The following is a 21782-nucleotide window of genomic DNA, read 5'->3' as shown; positions in this document are numbered from 1 at the left end:
GAAAGATCAATTCATTAAGGCTGAACTGTGGCCTGGGAACAGGGTACCATGGGGCACAGAGACCTCTCGACCGTGCCTCTGCCATCGACCTCTGGCATGACCGTGCAGAAATAAAAGGCATAGAAAGCCACGCTGGAGTCTCAGTTGGAATAAACTGCTGTCATGCTGCCGAGACTATTATGATTTGTGCAAGCTATTTCAAGTGGAGACTTCCCTCGAAGAGTGCAGACAGTGAGAAAAGCTGCTTTAAAAAAATCATGGCTACTTCACTGGTTACAGACACACTGAAAAATGTGGATGTAACCGTGAACAGCAGCAAAAAATACAAAAAGCAGAGTCGATATGGGTGAAAGGTTCTCAAAAAAAGAATAACGGCCTTAAGCTTTCACACAATGCTTTGTTTGAAACACCTGAAAACTATTATTGTGGCATAGATTTCTGAATGTTTCCGAACAAGCTCAGGGCTTTCACAAAAGCCAAGCCACTTCTTCTGTGCTAACAGAGAGGAAAAACCTCGGGACAATTGGATCAGTTTGACTCTGTGCGAATGTTGGGTGTTGAGCAAGGTCACGCACAGCTCTCCATGCCACACACAATTACACACGTGAAGAGGTCTCCTGAAGCTCCAGATATGGGGTGACAACACACGTGTGGGCTTCCTGTGGGCATTCCCAGCACCTGGGTGGGGGGGAAGGAGGGCTAAGAGGACCGGGAGAGGTTACCTATGTTAAATTCTTCGTTCTCGGTGATGATTTCTGCGTTGGGAACGATAGTCGGAGGCTGGCATCTGAAGAGCTGGTAGGCTGAAAGAGCAAAGGAAGAGTAGCAGATGTTACGCTGGGGGTGAAGGCAGCCATGGCTGTCTCGGTGCTAAGCACAACAGACATCAGAGCAAATCCTCCCTCTCCACAAGTAGAAGGAATTGGCAAAGGCCCAACCAGCCCTTTCCCCCTCCAAACCCTGCAGAGATGGCTCCAGGTATTTGTGCCCCAAAGCAGCTTTCTCCAGTTTCTGACACCTAAGAGGAAACAGATTTTTGTCAGTCTGGGGAGACGCAGGCACCCAGACAGCGTTAGTCCATTTGGATGAACACTGAGCAATGACCAACGGGCACTGACGTGAAGCGGCGTTACAGGCAACTTTTGGGATACTAAGAGAGAAGATCTTGGTGACCTGAGTGGAATTAGGTCAATCACAGAAGAGGGAGAGTCTCAGACTGCTCCAGCACCGAGTAGATTACAATAATTTTTCAGAGAATTTCATCCTTACCGCCTGTCCTTGAACAGAGATCGCAAAACTCACTGATTTTTTTTTTTAACTTGGAATTATTCATTATTTTCTTCTGCAAATAATTCCAGGAGTGCTAATGTTTTCAACTGAAAATCCTATACGTAGCTTGCAGTTCACAACAAAGTAACCTATGCAAGGTTGATGTCAGTGCCTCACAGAAGGCAAAACAGACCTTGTACTTTTTGCCCAATTAGGATTTTTTCAGGGGTACCATGTGGCTAAATGGGAAGAAGAAATCCAGTGGAGAAGCAGAAACAATTCCTTACGGCTCACGCACCTGACCAAATACATTGCAAATAGCAAATTTTCCACCAAAAATTAAAGATCAGCTAACACTGAGCAAAATAAATGCGCTGCTTACAAGCATGTGGGTGCATAAGGCTTGAGCACTGTGCTGCTTATGAAAATAAACACACAAGAGCTGTGAGCACGGTTAAATTGAAAATATGGTACTGGGAACTAAATTAATATTAATGAAAGACATTTTCTGCTATTTGCTCAGCACTTCTCTGCATCTTTGCTCCCCCTGCACCTGACCCTGGACAAGCATAACTTCCTCTGAAATTTATATCAGCCCTTTAATTTAAGATAGTGGAGCTCAAGCTGCCACTGAATATTAATTCTTACTAACGCCACGATGTCGAACTCTTCGCACCACGGCAAGGCTGGCAGTCCTGGCAGCAACCTTAATGAGGCTTATGATGATGCTTAAATACACATGCACAGAAGTAGATGCCCCATCGTCTTACCCCAATGTCCTTACCCCCGAAGCTGGGGTAGGATAGTACTTTCCCAAAAGGTGCGTGGAAAAACGTGACGTTTGGAGGTCCGGGGAACGGGCTGGAGGGAATGCAGCCGCTTCCGCTTAACGTGAGGGATGGGCTTACGTATCCCGTGTGTGCAAGGGCAGGAGGGGAACAAACACAGGCTACTACGGTGAGCTAAAGGTGCGTGTGTGCATGTGTGTCGAAGGGAAGTGCCAGCTCTGTAGCTCGGACAGTCAGCCCCTTCTTTGCAATCCACCACAGCAGCCCAGAGAATGGACGAGCAAAGGAGCCGGGAGAGCTTGCACGCGGGGTGGGAGAGGAGCGGGAGACAGGAGGCAGCGGCGGAGAACCCTTCTGCTACGCAGCAAAGAGCCATCCCAGGAGGGAACACACTTATTTGCTATCTTTTAAACAGATGTTTGACAGTGGGGGAAGAAGGAAAGGAAACTGTAACAAAAATTTAAATTAAATGCTATTTAAAAAGTGCTTGACAGCATCTATTGAAGTGGAAAGATAACCCAGCATTTACAGCATTAATCTCCTCTCCTTAATGGGCCATATTTCAATACAGAGGTGTGATTAAGATGGCTTCAGCATATGGGTGATACAGCACCAGTAAAGCTCCTTTCAACAGCACATCCATTTGTTCTCACCAGGACAAAACAGAGTTCCCGTCCTTGAAACCACACCGGGACCCCCTTGAGTTACTGTGCCATAAAACCCTTTCCCATCACGCTCACACATCAGTTCGCGCCGGCACCTGAACTAACCCGTTTAATAATAGGTGCAACATCATCATTTTTCAAGGGATGCTATTGAATCTTTAAGCTCTGTGAATCATTCTTTTGTTTCCCTTCCTCCACCCTAAGGAAACGTTTCCTTGCAGGCATTTAAAAGGGCAATGGTTCTCTGACACGGTGCTGATCATCACTGTACAGGATAAGACAATTTAAAGCTGAAGGAGGACGTCTCCTATGTCCTAGATCTGCCAGCATGCAGACACAGAAATGAAAATATACATTGCTGTAGATCCCGAGGACATTCCATTTCCCGCAGCGACACCCCAAAGGGCGATGCCAAAGATTTAACTGACTGCGCTGCCTGAGCCCGGCGTGAAAACGTCCCCCCTTTCTCCCGCACCTTCCCTGGTGCGCAAGGCACCACGCGCAGAACGAGAGCCTGGGGAAGAGGCAAGAGTCTCACCTGGAGGCAAACGCCTCAATCACTTACATCTTTGGGGTCAGGCATTCTCCTGAAGTCCCATGTATAAAGGGAGCAATAAGCCAGTAAATGACGCTTTAATAAAAGGCCAAGCAGCTGCCAGGGAGCCCAGCCGGTTAACAGGTTACAAATGACTGCTGGCCTGCACCGATTCCTACCAGCACCAACCCCAGCCCTCTCATGCCCGCGAGTGGCTTTATACCCCACACAAACCATAAGCTAAAGAAACATCACTATGAAGTGCTATCAAGATTAGAGAACAGCAACATATGCTGATGGGCTCTAACCATAGCAATGATAGCGCCTAATTCATATTACAAAAGGAAGCGTTCGCTGAGCTGCAGCAGTGTTTACATACTGCTCATTTCTGAGCCAAACTGCCTAAACCATAATTTTTTGCATAACTGTTATATACGCACCATTGTCTAGTAATATAAATCTTACAGTGTTTTGCAGCAGTAAACCAATTCCCTCCGAAGCCTAGCAAACATTCTTTAAATTCAGCCTATCCGTATAATACTTGCCTGTCGGAACTGAACATAAGATAAGACATTCTGCACAGATTCATCGTGTAATTCATCTAAGACTTTGTTGACGCTGTTGCCAGCAAATTACCAAAGCAAGAGGAGGTTTCCATTTGCACCTTCCAAAATCCCAGTACTGCCGCAGGAACTTGTTAGCTAATCCAATTTAAAGTTGGGCTCTTGTTTAGTGGTGGAAAGCAAATGCTCTCATTTCAATGTAATACCCAGCATCTCTCTAGGGTGAGCTGCACTCGCACCAAAGAATCCCTAAGTAATTCCGGGATTTACAGGAACCCTTTTCCTCCCCAGAGACATGAAGTCACCTCTCAGCTGGAACATAGCTGCCATTTAAAGCAGGCCACCAAGATGACCCAACTGGTTTAGCATAGCATTGGAAAGACAGTACTGCAGCCAGCCGACACTGCAGCGAAGCAGAGTTTTAGGTAAGCGAAGCGGAGCTACCCATAATGGGATCTGCCAGGGAGAGGACGATATTTACAGGCATCACCTTGAGAGAGACGTAGGGCTGGCATGACTGTTAGTTTGCAGGCACTTGATCTGTGCTTGAATTACCACAACATTACAGATGGATTTCCACATCTGCACAGACTGTGTGACCACTTGCCAGCACTCCATTGCATAAGAGACCTTCAATCTCAAATCTGTGAAAACTGGGCCCTTTGTGGAAGATTTCAGGTAAAAGTGTATTTTTTCCACATCTTCTCTTCCCCAGAACTAGTCCTCTCCACAAGCCACAACTGATCCATGCCCCTCTGCATCCCATAGGCAGATATAAAGCACGCGTTGCTCAGTAAGCAATACAGACCATAGAAATAAATGGCAAAGATCCCTCCGTTGGCAGCATCACTGTGGAATTTCATCAGAACCTGATTGGAAGAGCTTTGGGCTGATTTCTTAGCAGAGTTGCCAGTGAACACACCAAGCTGTGGGGCTGTTTGCTGTGGACCATCCCTAAAATCATGTCAGAAACACAAGAAAAGAGCATTATTACATTTTTTAATCCTAGGCAACAACCAACCTCCTACACTGCATGCACAGGAACTCCTTCCTGCTCTTCCCTCCTTGTCCTCCCTTTTCTACATCTCTATATAGTCTCAGCTCCCTAGGCAGCTGACTTGGACCCCCAGTCCCCCTCCCCACTCCACTGTAACCAGGACAATTTTCTCTGGCAGTGCAGGGCTCACCCAGTAGACAATTACAAACATGAACTTCATAACCTCAGAACTTGAAGAATTAGGGCCAGTTTTCCAAAGGAGTTTCACTCCCTGTTTGCACAGCAGACACTGAGATATTTCGAAAGTCAGATACTGATTGAGTGCAGCAAGCTCAAGCATTTGGCCACAAGCTCTTCAGCCAGTGCAGCTGTGTGTGCTCCCTTGCCTGACTGAAGTTGATAATAGCCATTTCTCTTCCCTTCTCCAAATAGGAGAGGAAGATCCCAGCCTGTAAGGCTCCTGGGGTGAAGAAATCAGTGCCACTTCATTAACTGCAGCAGAGTTGCGCCCATTTTCCATCAGAGGGCACAGTTCCCAGTTGCTGCTATTTAAAAGGCAGCTGGGGGTCACAGCCAGTTCTGGTGCCTAACGCCATCCCCGCGTTGCCTTTGCAGCCTGGGAGATCAGCTTGGACTGTAGGGCTGCGTATCTCTGATTGCAAAAGAAAAACCAGAAGAGGACACTGGTAAACGTAAACGATTTACCAATGGCTTTTTCTTCATTCAGCCTCTATCCATAGACAGGTAAGCCATAGATAAAGTGCAAAAGGAAGAAAAACAAAAAGAGCCCCAGAAAACGTCCGTCAGAGAAATCAGAAGTGGAAGGCAATTCCTATTAAGCGAGTCCGAACAAGATTCATTTCAACTAAATTCAGCTTGAGATAAAGACTCCGTTTACCATTCATAAAGTCTCCTCTGTAAAGCCCCTCAGGCTTCCCAAGGGATGTTCCCTTATTCCATTCAGCAGAGCATTTCGGAGATGAAGGGACAGGCTGATGCAAGCATCCAGCAGGACGAGCGGGGCTCTGCCCCCGAACACCCTCCCGCCACAGCTGGGATGCCGGTCTGCATCCCCCCGGCAGCTCGGCCCCCACTCATGGTAATCGTGGCAAACCAGTGGGACAGTGACTGCTAATCCCAGGCACAGCAGGGCTCTGATGTGCTTCACTTTTAACTGCTGATGATCACAGAAATGAATGGCAAGAAAGACCTGTAAGGTCTTACAGGCACTGCTATAGGGCCGAGGGTGGGACTACTCCTTGTGAGCTGCGCGACACCAAGGCAAAAGCACCATGAAAGCTAAGGATTCCTGCACAACTCCCCTCTAGACCCAAAGGATGACATTTCCATCGCTTGGCACGAGCAGCCCAGTCATTCAGCAATCATTCCCTTCACTGACCTTGCATTCCCTGCCTGCATTTTTCAGGAACGTAACATTAACAGTGTTTGGAGATAGTCACCTTGTCCAATTTGCTAGCCCCTTGCAGCACATGGTCCTCAATCTAAAGGCCCTATCAAGCACACCGAGTTTAAAAAATTCCAAATCCTCATCCCAGTGTCCCCAGAGGATACTCCTACTCTCAGACACAGCACCACCCATGCACCGCAGCAACGGGTGCTCTATTTATCAGCAAGAGCATCTTTCTGAAATGGAGCCTTAGTAGCAACTCTAGTGAGTCCTCAACACCTTTGCTGTACCCACCAAACAGTGATGAAATCGTTGTAGGGCTCTGTTTGCAGCAGAGTGAAGTTGAGATGGATTCCATATCCCACCGGCACTGTGAGAAGCCAAGTGCAGTCCTGGGAATTGGGGTACTGGTTGGGGAAGCCAGGAGAGTAAACTGTACCATTTTGGGTGGTGATGTTCCCCCCACAAGGCACTGCAGGTAATCAAATAGAAACACAAACCTAATGAAGAAATACCCTCCAAAACAATAACTCTTAAAGATCCTCTATTTCCCATTTTAGCCTCCTTTATTTTGCATAAAAAGACAGCAATTCTGGAGGATCCAGCCCCAAAACTTTGGCCTAGCTTGCTTCGAATAATTCATATCTGTCACAACTACATCTAACATTTTCAGCTTAATTCCATTACAATAAATGTATTAAGTGCTTCAGAGCTGAAAGGAGACTGTCAGGGTGTTTTGTACAGATGTGATAGCCAGGTGCGCAAATAAACTCTATCTTATGCCCCAGTAAGAGTCTTTGGGCTCCACCAGCTGTCTGCACCCATGCATGGAAAATACAGCTCCTGACGAGATCACACCGGTGGGCAAATCCATCCACTTCTTCATGCAGCGTGGCCGGGACCAGCGCCACCGAGCAGCTGGCTTTTCACAGAGCACATCTGAGCAGGGGGGAAATGATGATTTGTATGACAGCAGCATCCAATTCATTAATCAAGACGACAGTTCTATTGCACTAGGTATCTTCCAGGTCCAAATGAACTTGCAAACTGAAGAGAGGCAATTAGAAACAGCCTGGGCAGCAAAAAAGAGGGAAGGAAAGATGACATCCTGCTGAAGGCAACGCAGGAGGGCCACAGCAGGTCCCTCGGTCTGAAAGTCCCATGTACAAGCATCGGCTTCTGGACCCCTCTGGCATGGAAGTTCAACTGAAATGACGGTAACATCTGCAGCGTGTTACCGGCAACCTGCAACAACTGAAGGCACAGGGACAGCTGCAGACAGCGTCATCTGCCCGAGCCAGCTCCCTTCTAAAGCCACGTAGCTGTATTAGCCTAAGCCAAGGACTGGGTTAACACATCCTCCCTCCCAACACAAGTTATTAATTCAGGCTCAGTGCTGAACGCTCACTCTTTTTTGTACAGGAGTAGCTCCACAAAATTCTACCACCCTGGCCCTGACTTGATGCTCCAGATGTGAGGTTAGAGCCAAGCTCCATATATTCCCTGCCTGGTTCTGCTCTGCTTACTCACGTGGTCTGTCAAGCTGAGAAAAGCATGTGTATTTATATGGCTCCATACGCTCATTTTCTGAAACAAACACCCAAGGAACCTTGGGGGCCAAGTTCCTTTCTGCCCTGCAAAGCAGCAGGCAGCCTGCTGATCACTGGAAAAACTCCCTGGAGTGGTGCTGGAAACCTCGGCTTCTGTGCATTTATTTTAGAATTACAGCTTCTCTTTTAATTAAAAGGGCTTTCAGCTGTGACCTGTGCAGGAAAGGTGAGGTGGTTAGCCTAAGGCAGCAAGTCCTCACTACTTGCTGCTATGCAAAAAGGGACCATTTAAGGAAACAGCTAGGAAAGGAAAGTTCTGCATTGACTTTAACAGCACTAACAGCCCACCAGATGTGCACACAGAGAAAAAAAGCAAACGGTCCAAAACGTACCTAACCCCTCACCCGCCCGTGCTATCGGAAGTGCTGGAGAACAAGCAAGCTACCTAAAAAAACCACAATAAAGAAGGAAGAACTGGATGGTTGTAGCTGGCAGAGCTGATGCCCGAGGTAGATAAGGGCATAACCCTGCTACCAGCAGCCCCCACCCTACCAGCAGCACCCAGCTGAGCACTGGGCAGTTTCTCAGCTAACACGCACCCCCGTTGCATTGCTGGGGTCAGTGAAAGAGCAGCTGAGGATTTGTTTCTTTATGCATTGTGTTCTCTGGGGTTCAAGAACTTAAAAGAGGAAAAATATCACCTCTCCCTCTCTTTCCCCAGTGCCCAGCTCTTGCAGACCGAGTGTTGTAGAGGCTGGGATAAAGGTCAGTGCTCCTGGGAAATGCGGTGGGAAATCTTCAATAAGCAGCCTTGAACTTCTTAAGGGTTCACACGAAAACCTTCTGAAGTAAACCACACAAAACTCGGTCCTTTGGCCCAAAGGATGAAAGGCTGAAACAGCCCTATTGGGGTTTGAAAAAAGAATTTCGACATTTGAGCTTCGGTGCTTAGAACATAGATCCACTCCTTCAGCCTACAGGGTCCTCCTAGCATACATGGTCTTCAGAAAGGAGACCATGCAACGTTACTGAAGAACTCCCATGTGGATCATTCTGGAGATGCCATCATTGCCACACTAAGGAGACAAGACAGGGACACAGTCTTCCCACGCTAAGAGCCCCCAGAGCTGCAAGCGTCTTTTACCAGGGACTGTTTTTATTTACCAATACTAAATCAACGGAAGCTAGACATTAAAGCAGACAAGAATGATTATTACAATCACCCTGGACTGCTTCATTCTGAAAGCGCAGCTCCCACTGGCATCAGCAGTGAGACTGACAGCTAGAGACAGTCCTCACCCATAGCATGAGATTCAAACACATGATCTCAGAAGATGCACCTTGGTTTTGAACTGTTCGAGATGTTCACTTTGACTAGGCTGAAATATGTTGAACATCAACCCACTGAGAACATGCTTCAACACCCCAGGGGCTGAGGCTTTATTCAAAGTGCATATTCCCAGCCTGAGGCTGCGATGCTTGTTTCCAGAGAAACTTTCGGCCCAATTACAAAACAACAATTCAAAAGGAGGCCAAGAACAGAGAGCTGAAGCCTTTTCTCTCCCAAAAATGTCCGTCCGGGTGCTCTCAGGGTGACCCCAAAGCCATACCTTCACACCTGGGCAACGGGTGGTCCCAGTTCCTGTTGGTGCCGTGCTGGCAGGTCAGGACGGGGTGGCCGATCAGCTGGTAGCCAGGCAGACACTCAAAAGAGATGGACTGGCCAACGTTGTAACCGGCTCCTCTTACGACACCGTTAGCAAAAGGTTCAGGGTCAGGGCATTCCTGCAGCTCGTAGGCTGAAAAAATAAAAAATAAGGAGGAATGTTTCATACTTCGTATTTTCTCACAAAAGCAGGAACAGTACACCCACCATGCTGCTTGGCTACTTCCTCCTCATACAGTGACTTAATTGAAGGAGATAAACTTTAATGAACCATGCACACATCTGCATGAAGGCTGAAGGAAAATCCTGCTGCTGCTTTGGGGTAGCCGCAGACATGAGCGCTGGGGTCTGCCCTGCTCCGCCGGAGTCTCACAGCCTGTATTCACAGAGTCACCCTGCACTTCACTTCTAATTGGGAAATCTGCCTTGTTTTTCAACAAAACATGGACAACCCTGATGACGAATGCAAGTCAATTGGTTAACATGTTCCACCTGGCATTATAAATTATTGGTCAGCCTTGCTAGAGCTAATTTGCATAGCAATTTCCATGAGATTACCCAGAGTGCCTCACAGAGCACATTCCTTCCTAAATTGTGCAGTAGCGCATGAATTATATGGTGCATGAACAGGACAGCCAAGACAAAATTAATGTTTTCAATTAAGTATGAGTAGCAGCTTTTATTGCTATTTCTGGGGAGTCAGCCCTTTGTCAGTCCTTGGCTGTATCACATGGCTGGAGACACGCGCTCCATCCTTCCCACTCCTCAGATCTCTCTCCCAGGCAGCAGCTGGACCGCTTGGCTCCCAGCTGCTGCGTAGCAAAGCCCGTCCTAACTGTGTTCAGTATGAAGTACACGATCTGCCCTGGACATCCTTTGCCCCTTCATATTCCCATACGCCAAGGACAGGTGGACAGAGGAGACCAAAGGGTTTTGCAAAGACACTCATCAAGGTAGAGCTGCGGACCAGGCAGGGCCAAAAGTTCGTGTTCTCTTTCAACAGGGCAAAGGCTCACTCGGGCAGCCCCAGTCCAGCACCTTCACAGAGCAGCAAATCCAGTAAGAAAAGGAGCATTTCCAGGGCCTCGCTCTGCTGGCTGCAGAGACCAAGGTGGCTGCTGCTCAGAGGACATCGCATTCAAAACCAGGGAACTGCCCGAGGACTCAGGCTGGGCAAGAAGGTAGGCACCTCCATTCCCCCATCATCTCCAAAAACTGCTCTGAGGGCATCTTTTGATTTTAATAACTTCTCTACTTTTACTCCAGGTATCCACGCCAGCCATGTCGTTATATTATTTGGCTATTTACTTATTTACCTGGTTCCCTCCACCAGCCTGCCCCAGCTCAAGGCCAGGCTGCAGCTAAGGGTGCATTTGGACTTCAGCTGAGACCGAAAAGCGGCTGCAAAATTCCAGAGCAAACTCATGGCTGCTGAGGACTCTGCTCTTTGTACATGACAGTCGACAGAGCCAAGACCTAAGTGAGTCTGGCTGGAATTAATTCAAAGGCATTTCACTGTCACAAAGCACTCTAGGAACATTTGTTATTTGCTGTAGGCATAAGTCTGGGTGAACAGATCCCAGTTATTAGGATTAAGCATAGCCTTCATGTAACACCTTTCCACTCATTTGGATTAAGTCCTCATGGAATTAATTCAACAGAATAGCAACAACCATGATGCCTGCCCTCTCTCCCCTGCCCTCACCATTAGCACCTGGGGACAGGATTGTCCCGCTGCTGCTTGTTCGGTGGCCTCCTTACCTTGGTATTCCAGCTTGAAGCCTGGCTTGTTCTGTGAGTGGTCGCTGTGGAAGTACACAGTGGTTTCATGAGATGTCGACAAGAGAGAGCCTGGGATTTCGGTGCCGCTGAACCGCCCGATGACGTTACTGGTGTCATACGGCCCGTTGCGGATTTCGACAAAGTCATGGTTCGGCTCAGTGGAGAAGTTTAGGAACTGGATGTGAGCACCTGGAGAGGAGGAATGAACAGTCTGCCTCTAAAGCTATACCCAAGCCGCAGCACATCAGCACTGCTCACCCAGTGATGCCCAGTATAGCCTGGTCAATCAGCAGGAGTACATTTACCGTGTTGGAGGTAGAGGGTGCCTGCAGGTATATGGGTCCTGCTAGTTTCAGACAAGCTCAGGCTATTAACGCCCATAGTTTCACGCTGCTGGAGTGCCTGAGCACGCCTCTCCCTCTGCCTGACACCAGAGAAATTAGGAAGGCAAGCACAGAGCTACACGGATCACCCCTCGCCAAACTGAGCGTAACCAGCTCAGATGGCAGGCCAGGCTGAGCCAGGTGCTTCTTTTCCCCGGCAGCACACGGCAGCTACACCAGGAGGAGGAGAGGTAATTCAGGAAACCCGGAGAGTCAGCACTTTCCAGGCGTGCAATACTTCCACCTCCTGGCAATTAGGCACCCTGATGGGGCTGGCCCGCAGAAGAGCTGAGCTGGAGGTGTGCAAATTTCTCTCTCACTAATGGCTGGAAAGATCCCAATTTTGAACGTGCTGATGCCTGCGTGAACTGAAGCTGAGGCAGGATATAATCCGACACAAGCTTCGGTCACTTGTTGCATTTATAAAGGGTGATGCAACTGGTGATGTTTTAAGGCTATTACAAACGTGAGTAGTTCCTGGGGAAGTACACAAGCACACGAAGGGAGGATGTTACAGCTGATTCGGAGGCGCGCCCACAGATCCGTATCAACCTGTTACACTCCACGGTGACCTGTAATCACCTTTTGAAAAAATATTTATCATTTCATAGCACCATATAAATGCATCTTAATGGAAAGTGCAATCAGGAGGTCAAACAACAGAGTTTCTGTAACTCATCTTGGCACGCGATGCATCCAGCACTGACCATGAACTGACTGAACAGGGTCGGTATCTTCCTACCATCTCTTTTGTGATAGCATCAAACCAAACCCAGCTGTCTCACCAAACCCCACTGGCAGCAATATCTTCCACGTGCAGTCCAGGTTGCTTGGATAGTTTCCTGGGAACCCTGGGCTCAGGAGCACTCCTTCCATCTCTTCTGCTGTTCCTCCACACTGGGCTGTAAAATCAACAGTGTTAACGGTCAGGATCACTTATGGGTCTCTCTGGATGATGGCCACGGCCGGCAAGCTGTGTGGAAATAAAGACATTAAAAACAAAGAAGAGAAAAAGGAAAGCCTGCTATGGAACTAGCACAAAGTTTGCCGGGCGCTGCATGACCGCATTACTAATGCATTTGCCTTTCTCCTGCCCTCGGGAGATAAAAGCCTGGACCCAGAGATCCAGTTTTGGCAATCACAGTGGGAGAGACAGCTCTGAGCTGCGAGAGGAGAGACAGACGCTCTGTTCTGTCCATAGACATTGTGACAGGGCACATCATGCACACAGCACTTGTTTGAATTTTTAAAATTGTTTGAAAATTACTGTGAAGAAAACAGACTGATCCTGTCTTGACTCCAGTTACCGCTACTTCTTTTTCTGGTTAACTGATCCACCTTGACTGCTATACTTGTCAATCTCTGGGCAATTACTGATAAATATAGAACAGCGTGTTTGCACACCGACTGAAGTAAATTCCCTACCAAGAAGCGATCCAGAGATGACAGCACAAAATACGTTTACAAAAGGCATCACATGAAATTTATGCATAGATAGCATCTTCCCATGCTTATCTGGATGACCTCTACCTTGTTACGGTAATACCATCCAGCCGAATACACCCAGGTGTACTCCTAACGCGTTCTGACAGGGAAGGTACAGACTCCCTTCGTCCAGTATCTCATTACGTGTGTACTTGCTGCTAACAAGGGTTCTCCCAGAAGACTTCTCTTTCTTTTTCCTCTTAATGGCTCTTTAATAGAACTACTTCTAAATTATTTAGAAGTCAAGCATCTGGATGAACTAGACCAAAAGAAAATCAGCACGCTTCGCAGGGAAGCAAGCTGTTCTCTGAGAAGAGGAACGACCAAAGCCTGGGTTCCCGTGTGGCCGGCAGCCAGCGGTGCTCTGGACAGCGTTTAGACACACCAGTGCGTGATTAGCACAGGACAGCGAGCCTCAGGACCGTCAGCATGGGCTGCTGCGGCATCCCCGTAAGAGACGACGGTCACTCACGACGATCTGCGCTTGGCTGCAGAGACGTATTTATGCCTCTCTCAAGCTGGATGACCTTTCTCAGTCAAGTGTGATGCAGGCTGAGGGATACGAACGGACAGGGGATGGGTGTTGGTGCCGCTGCACTTGCTCTGGCTGTCCAAAAGCAGACAATCCGAATTAAACTGCACTAGTGTCTACACTGTGATAGTGCCTAGAAGGCACAGCCCAACCAGGCAAAATCCTACTGAATGGGGCGACCGATGCTGATTAAAAGAAGAAAACTTGAAGCTTGTAGTTGCTCAGCTAGTCATTAGCTAGATGATAATATTGGGATCCTCCTCCACGCTGGGATCCCCCAACTCTAATGCCGAGCTGAAGGGCTTCTGATTTCTTTCAGAGCAACTCCCATGGGTATGAGCCCTTTAGCTCAGTCATTCTGCTGTAAATGTCTCTGTATTTATTCCTGGCCTGCAGATCATCGGATAAAAGAACTGTTAGCTCTTATAATTACTTTAAAGCAAAATGATGTAAGCTAGAACAGCAGGAGCCTGAAATAACTGTTAACTAAAGCTATTAAATGCATAAATGTCTCTCTCAAAGCTGTAAAATGTGCAGTATGAATATTAAACATCTAGATTTGCTAAAAGCAAAATACTGAAAACAATCCAAAAACTCCAGCAAGTTCCCTTCACCTCCGTGCCTCTTCTCCTAGGGCTTATTTCTTCCACGCTGGAAATCAACTGCCCGGTCCTTTTCTCCGAAGGCCTGAAACACTCAGCAGTCTCAGCCCTGCTCCTCCGAGGGTGCCGCAGGCACACAGCTGCCCTGACAAGGGACCTGGCTCTCGCTGGTCACATCGGACCTGCCAGACTCCACAGCAGGGACAGCTCGGCACCCAGTGGTGCCGTTCGGAGACCCTGGGACGGCAACAGGCTCCAGTAAAAGATGCAGTTTTAGTGATATCATGATGCATTTTATAAAAATAAACCACAGTCTTAAGATCTCTGCTTAAGATGGAAATTAAACTCTCAACCCATAAACCCAATCTGCTTTCAGTATAAAGAAGTTTTAGGTTTTCCCTTTTGAATGAGTTTTTGTTGAGAAAACTCTTTTTTGTATTTTACATTTTATACTATAGCCACATTTTAAGCATTCAAAATAAAGCACTCTGGGTGACCGACAGGGACTTCTTTTTTGAAATTTCCCCTTGCAACAAATGAAGATTTTTCCACACGCTATCTCACTTCCAGAACAAACCTGCATTTCTCTAACTCAGACCTTTACCTTTTTTTTTTTTAAAAAGAGTGCTATAAATATCTGCTAGGTACAAAGGAGTCCTACCGATGCAAAGCGGAGGTGGGTAATTCCAGCGGCGGACGGTGCCTGGCATGCAGGAAATGTGAGAGTGGCCCTGGAGGAGAGAAAAACAAGACACAGGGTTTGGAGGGCCTCCCTGTATCCCAGGTGTTTGTTCTCGTCCTTTTTTTGAGAAAATGTTCAGTACCTGAAGGGCGTAGCCTGGTTCACACTGGAAGGAGACGACATCGTTCACTAAATAGCGCTCACCGATCTTCAGGCCGTTCCCAGGAACGGGGGGCTCGGGGCAGCTGGACAGACCCACGGCTGTGAAGGCAAGAGCGAGTTGAGCGCTCCGGGGAGCGGGGATGGGGTCTGCGCTCAAGGCAGAAGGAACAGAAACGCACACCTCCATTTTATCCCAGCCCCCTGTTTACCAACAACCTCCACCACAGACACCGGGTGGGAAAGTCCCAAGGCCTTTGGATTCTCCGCAAAGACACCCCCGGTCACAGGGTCTTCCCCTCTGTCACAGGGCACGTCCAGGATCCAGAGGTATTCACGCCTACTGCCTTCGCTTTACCTGGAACACGCTTTTTTTAACGTACAAAGGTATCACAAATAATTTTGTGATTCGTGGCTAAAAATGTTTTTGACTGAACCCTAATGACTTGACGGAAGAGCTGCAGCTGCGACAGCATGTCCGCTGCAAAGCAAACACCTCAATGCTCACTCTCAATGGTTCACAAACCAAACCACCCGCCACGAGCCCTCCCCATCCGAGGCCCGTATCCCTGTTACACGTACGCTCCTTTACCAACCCGGCAGCATCTGACAGAAGACCAGAGGGGATGCAAGAGGGAACTATCTGCTGTCCCTCGCCGGCAATATCAAGGGCATACGCTGTGTGTTGTATGTAATTTGTCCCTCTCTGGGCAGAAGCAGCATGGTTTCCTTCTCCGACCCTATTCTTCCTGCTTTCAATTACAGATTGAATTTACCATGAGATATAAGCAGCAGTAAGCGCGGCTGGTCCTTGACGGTGCCTGCAGAACAGCCTACAAAAATTTCATTCAATCCCATTTCATCTGAGCTACATTCACAACTGGGAATATCCTGCTGCAAACCCAATTAACAATCCCTGAAGTCGCATGTGGGGTGACGTGCTCTCCTTTACACACGCGCTGCCCCCTCCGCCTTCTGCAACACCAAACGGAGATAAAACGAAGACCGGCGTCTGCAGTCGCCTCGCACCCACCGCGGCTCAGCTGCCTGCCAGCACCTCCCTCGCTCTCAGTGCTGGCAGCTGCCACCAAAAGATAACCTTCTGCATCACTGCAAGGGCTAATGCTCTGCTTAAACCCTACGGGCTGCAGGCTGAGCCGAAAGCGGATGAAAAAAGGAAATGAGAGAGAAGATGCTGACTCTCCTCCTGAAACCCGAGTCACGCTTCCCAGCAAGAAAACATGGAGTCCCTCCCAACACATGGCTGTATTGCTTGACCTTCAGAGAGACAAGAGAGAAAACAGCTTGAAATAACTTCCCATTCAGATCAGTGGGCACTGAGTTTCACTCAGTCCTAAATTGTTCTTGCTCTGCTCTGGCTTTCGAGCATGTAGGGATAAGAGCTTTGCTTGAGGAATCCAGTGAGGGAGAAAGGGGAGGACACAAACTCCGGTGTTCAACTCATCTCTCAAAACTTCCTTGCAGCACCTCTAACCAAACAAAGACAAAACCTGGGGCTGAGAGCTGTGAAACTCCAACTGTACAAGCAAAGCAAAAAATATATTATTTCCAGCTGCCCTGAAAATCAACACCTAGTATTTTCTCAGCAAAGAAACCAAACAAGCCTGATAATCCCAAGCCTCATGAAAAACCTGAACATGACTGTTGCAATGGGGTAATACGATCCTCAAAGAACTTACTGACTGAAACAGAAATGGAGAAGAAACAGAGTTGCAGCAAGAGAATTTCTAAAACAACATCCATTTCTCCAGCTCCCAGAGAGCAATCTGGGGCACACTTTCTCTCCCCAGTCTTGGTTGCCGTAATCTTGCTGGATCCATTAATATGCAAGGTTTCAACCTGCAAAGCCAGTAAAACCTGGAGAGCTTAGTACTAGTTGGCCCTCTAAAAGCACACAGTCTCTGCAGTCAAACAGCTATGCCATTTCTGTGGACATTTTACAAAATGAAATGCACTTTCAAATCTATTTGCTGCTTTGGAAAAAATAAACAGAACATTGGTTGGCTTCAGAGACAAACACGAGATTCGTGATCAGAACCAATTGTCAGACACTGTGTCCAGCAAGAAACAATTATGTTTGCATTGCCCCAAGGAAGATTGCGTGAACAGAGACAGCAGTCCCAGCACATCTCTCATCAGCTCACCATCCCTGCTACCAACGCAGGAACAGAGCCAGACCATCGCCACGCATTAACCAGTCCCCCGAGAGCTGCACAAAGACCAGACTGGCTCCTGGCCCCGTTGCACCCGTATCTTTAGTACGCTGCAAATGCACAAGCCTGCTTGCTTTCCTGACTGCTAGCTAAACATTCAATTTAGATGCACTGAATAGAGCTGAGAGCTGCTATTCTGCACCTGCTTGCCTGTACACTGTCTGTGCTGCTGCCGGACTGTATGTGAATAATTCAAGCCCTTGGTACAGTACCATCAGCGAGATAACAGCCCCCATCGCTGTGACCCACTGCAGCTTGGCTGTAGCACACCGTTCCTGAATGGACATCTGCTCCAATAGCAGGAATCAAAACACAGACATGGGGGAGAATGAATTTTTGGCATCCTTATCCAAACCCGACGGCCCTTTCCCAAGAAACTCTCTTCCCTGCCATGCCTTCCAGTTTTAGTCAGCTCTGTGCTCTTACCACTGAGGATTTCTTTTTTAAAATATAATCTCTGTATATCATCGCATATAATCATGTTCTCAGGTCTATATACCCAAGAACTGAATGCAACCTTGCATGAGACCTGCTGGAAGCAAAGTGCTGCCGTTCTGCTAGGGTGTTGGCATAATCCGTAACGGATGAACCCACTAAACTGTCCAACGCAATAGAGAAGGAGAAAGGAGCGGCTGCCCACACTTTAGGCACTGCCTCCTTTGGAACCTGATCTCAAAGCTTCCCAATTAGCTCAGGCCAATGCGCATCCCTGAGTTGCGGACTGCAAAAGGAGGGTGGCCACGCATTCCTATCAATCACAAGGGAAATTATGCTGTCCAGTGACTGGACGCTGCACCTCTAAGCGCAAAGCAGAGAGAGACACCATGCCAGCGGGTACGCTGAACAGGATCTAGCTGCGTGCCCTGGAGCAAAGGTAGCCGAGAGTGTCCTGGGCTGTGCGGACAGGAGCACAGCCAGCAGACGGAGGGAGGCGACTACTCCCCCTCTACTCAACACCCATTAGACAGCACCTAAAATATCGTACCCAGTTCTGCACCCCACGGCATAAGAAAAACATTGACAAAGTGGACTGAGCCCAGCAGAGGAGCACCAGGACGGCCGGGGGCTGCAGCACTCATCCTGTGCTGAAAGGCTGCCCAGAATGTTTGTGGGGAGTTTTTCAAGCACGGACTGCATAAAGATGCGTAAAGTGAGTAATCCAGTTTTATCTCGTATCTGACCCTGCTTTCCGCAGGAGGTTCGATGAGATGACCTCTGAGGTCCTTCCAACCAGAACTGTCGTATGAAGATCTGTCTAGCCCCGCGTGCTGTTTCCAGCAATGACTGACATTGAATGCAAAGAGCAGGCAGCCCCTCCCAAACTCTGCCAAGCATCATTTTAGGCACTTCCCGAGCAAAGATTACGGCGCTGTGCTGAACAGGCCAACTCTCCGTGAATTTTTAATACTTTGGCCTCCACAACTCCTGCACTACAACACAGAAACCAAGCGGGTGCTGCAAAGTGCATCAGCAGCAAGATGAGGGTCACCCCATGACCCCACATCTCCTCTGCTGCATCTATTCTCCATTTAACGCTCACTCCCTCTCTGCAACTTGAGAGCAGGGAACCACACAAGCATGGGCCTTAAAGCTCACCGCCTTCCCCACTAAGCAGCTTCCACTTCTACAAGGCAACAGCTCCGTAACCATTTCCCCATTGCTCAGAGGAGCTGCAAGATCAAGGCTGAATTGCTCTTACTTTTGTATTCCAGGTGAAAGCCGGCAGCAGAGACACTGATATCCGAATAGAAATGCAGATAGAGCTGGTTTGAAGTGCTGTTCAGCAGCGCAGGCACTGTAGTTCCTGGGAAAACAAGAGGGGCACAAAGATACTGAAGAGGATTCTTTTTTCCTCCCCCGTGTCCTCGGAGACTAGCTGCAGAAGAGGCTGAGAACAGAAAGTCCTTTAACTTAACAAGCTCTGTTGGTTTTGATGAGGTTCTAATGAGGCCAATTGAGAAATACCCAAGGCCTCTCCGCAATGGCTTTTTCAAAGTCTACTGATGAATTTCGTCATGTGATGTTTTACCACTTACAGACCAGACAGACTGAAAGCACGGAGAAGGGAACCGGTGATGAGAAACAGCGTGGGTGGAGTGCAGGTCCCCCGCAAGGTCCGGATTCCCTCTCCCGCCTCATTCCCTGGAACCTGTTGCAGCACCAGGTCAAGGCAGTTCTATCCCAAACGCAGCGCTGGGAGCAAAATCTGCTGGTCTTTATGCATGACTCTTCTCCTTACCAACCTCGAAGCGCTTTGAACACATTTGTTCATTAAATAAGCAAGAATCGGAGCCATGGGTTTGCAAGGGGCTCTGCTATTTAAAAGCTTTACAATGCTCTTGGGCTGCTTGCTACTCCCTGCTGTGCTAAAAGCCACGGTCCCCGCTGCCGAGCAAAAGAAAGGTTGTTTTGTAGCCCTTCGTCTATTTTGGTGCAAATCAGCCAGGTGAGGTTAACCTGTCAAGTGCAGTGGTCTGAGCTAACCCCACACAACCCCGCAGCGCTGCGGGAACTCCCCCTTCTAGGACGTGGAAGTGCTCATGGGTTTTTGCTAAAAAGCCAAACCTAACCCACTGGTTTTGTGTTTAAGGCTCGCTATCAACATTTTCTGCAGGAAGACAGTAATCAAATCCCCCATTCAACAAAGCATATGATTCCCTTTAAGCACATGCTTAAATCTATTCCGAGTTTTTGAAGCACTTAAGCATACGCTTAATTTTATGTACGTGCTGAAGTCCAGCTGACACGAATAGGAATTAAGCATGCACTGATGGGCTTCACCGAACGTGACGCTGAACACGTACCAGAGAAACTTCCCAGCATGGTGGCCGTGTTATCTCCTCCATCAAACACTTCCAGGGAATCCCAGTTCTGCTCAGTAACAAAACTGATCACCTGGATCTGAAGAGAAAAAAGAAAAAAGTAACAGTACAGCTCCTGCAATCATGCTAATAAACCAAAATAGTATCAGTGAAAGGGCCACTAATAAAGTTAGCAACACACCCTGAGGCTTTAAGTCAGCTCTGGTATTTATCTGTGCTGATGCACTGGCAAAACCTGGAGACCTATTGCCTTTGACCACCACCATCTGGGTTATACAGCTATTTTCCAGCAAACTCCACACTCCAAACTTCCATATCGGGGTGCTGGCTTCTCCTGCTACAAAGGGAGAGCTCCTGTAATTTCACAGCTAATTTACAGCGCTGAGAATCTGAGCCTTTTTTTCCGCTTTGAGGAATCCCTGAAGACTTTTGCAACACTTTCAAATGAAAGCAACCACTAGCAACCCAAGAGCTAAAACAGAAACAAAGAAATCCCCATTAAACCACAGGATTTTTTAATCCAAGGAGCTGCCTTGTTTCTCAGCTTTTAGTCAAATCACTCAAGTTGCATTTTCAAATCTCCCACCTTTCTCTGCCATGCCCCATAACATTTGGAGGCTTAAAGAAGTCACTTGACTCCATTAGTTAGACAATCAATGCAATCCTCAATGAGTAACATCATGAGATCTGATAAATCTGCATTCACACTGAAAAGCAGCTCTTATACTTGAGCAAAGATCTACATGTAATTGCACAGATTTGTTTTCCTTGATTACCATTAAAATGGATTCTGCTTTTATTCCTAAACACTGGGAGTTCAAAGTATTCAGTGTCCCATTAAGAAAAATAAGCTGTGCTGTAGATCAAGTTTGGTGAACAGCCCGAGAGAGTCAGAGAGCAAACCTGAGAGAGCGCCAACAGTATTTGGAAAAAAACCAGCTTTAATCTGTAAGGTCTAGATGAAATTTTCAAACACTGCATACCTCAAATTAAACTTCTAGGCCAACAACCTAAAAAAGGACCCTTAAAGACAAATCGGAAGCATAAATGACTTGTACAAGTTGGCCCCAAACAAAAGGCTTCATTTCTTGGCTGGGGCAGAAGCCGCAGTTGTGCGGCCCCACTGCCGGTGGGTTTGGGGAGAATGCCGGAACTTCGGTAATTCCGGCAGGTAGATTTCCCTTCACCTCCAGCCTTCGCACATCTGCTTACTGCAGAGCCTCAATTCTTCACGGTCTCTTTGGAGGAAGATTTCCTACTAAGCCTACCGCTTCTGATCTGCGGTCGTCCTGTGGAATTCGATAGAACGGCTCCCTTAAGCACCGAGCTCAGCAGGACACATTCACTGGACTGAACACTGCGAAGAGATTTCAATGCCCTGCAAACCTTGACTGCGCGCACACATGTGCACATACACACACTCACCCTTCCCTCTGGTAAATCTGGGAAACCCCCCTCCCTTTTTTCCTGCAGTGTTCGTATTCTGTATTTACTCATCCACTCCAAATATCTCGCTTGCCTTTGCCCTGCTAAACATAAAACACACACATTTAAAAAAATAGTAATAATAAAAAAAACAAACGCCATTATTTCTGCCGTTTTAACCTTTTTCGTCCTTGATTTATCCTGAATAATAAAGCAGGCTATAAAGTTCCTGCAA

General features: G+C 47.8%; 1 protein-coding gene across 1 annotated transcript in view; it reads right to left on the bottom strand.

The window, feature by feature from the left end:
- The window catches only part of CSMD2 (CUB and Sushi multiple domains 2), a 315212-nt gene that overhangs the window by 43903 nt on the left and 249527 nt on the right, over positions 1-21782 (bottom strand). The window contains 10 exon segments of the mRNA XM_075522188.1: positions 723-803; positions 4629-4774; positions 6520-6697; positions 9386-9574; positions 11203-11412; positions 12392-12508; positions 14887-14956; positions 15050-15168; positions 19000-19104; positions 20105-20201. Coding sequence (XP_075378303.1) covers positions 723-803; positions 4629-4774; positions 6520-6697; positions 9386-9574; positions 11203-11412; positions 12392-12508; positions 14887-14956; positions 15050-15168; positions 19000-19104; positions 20105-20201 — 1312 coding nt within the window.

The sequence above is a fragment of the Mycteria americana genome, chromosome 21 (assembly GCF_035582795.1).
Source record: "Mycteria americana isolate JAX WOST 10 ecotype Jacksonville Zoo and Gardens chromosome 21, USCA_MyAme_1.0, whole genome shotgun sequence".
NCBI lineage: Eukaryota > Metazoa > Chordata > Aves > Ciconiiformes > Ciconiidae > Mycteria > Mycteria americana.
This window is presented reverse-complemented; position numbering and strand designations above follow the sequence as displayed.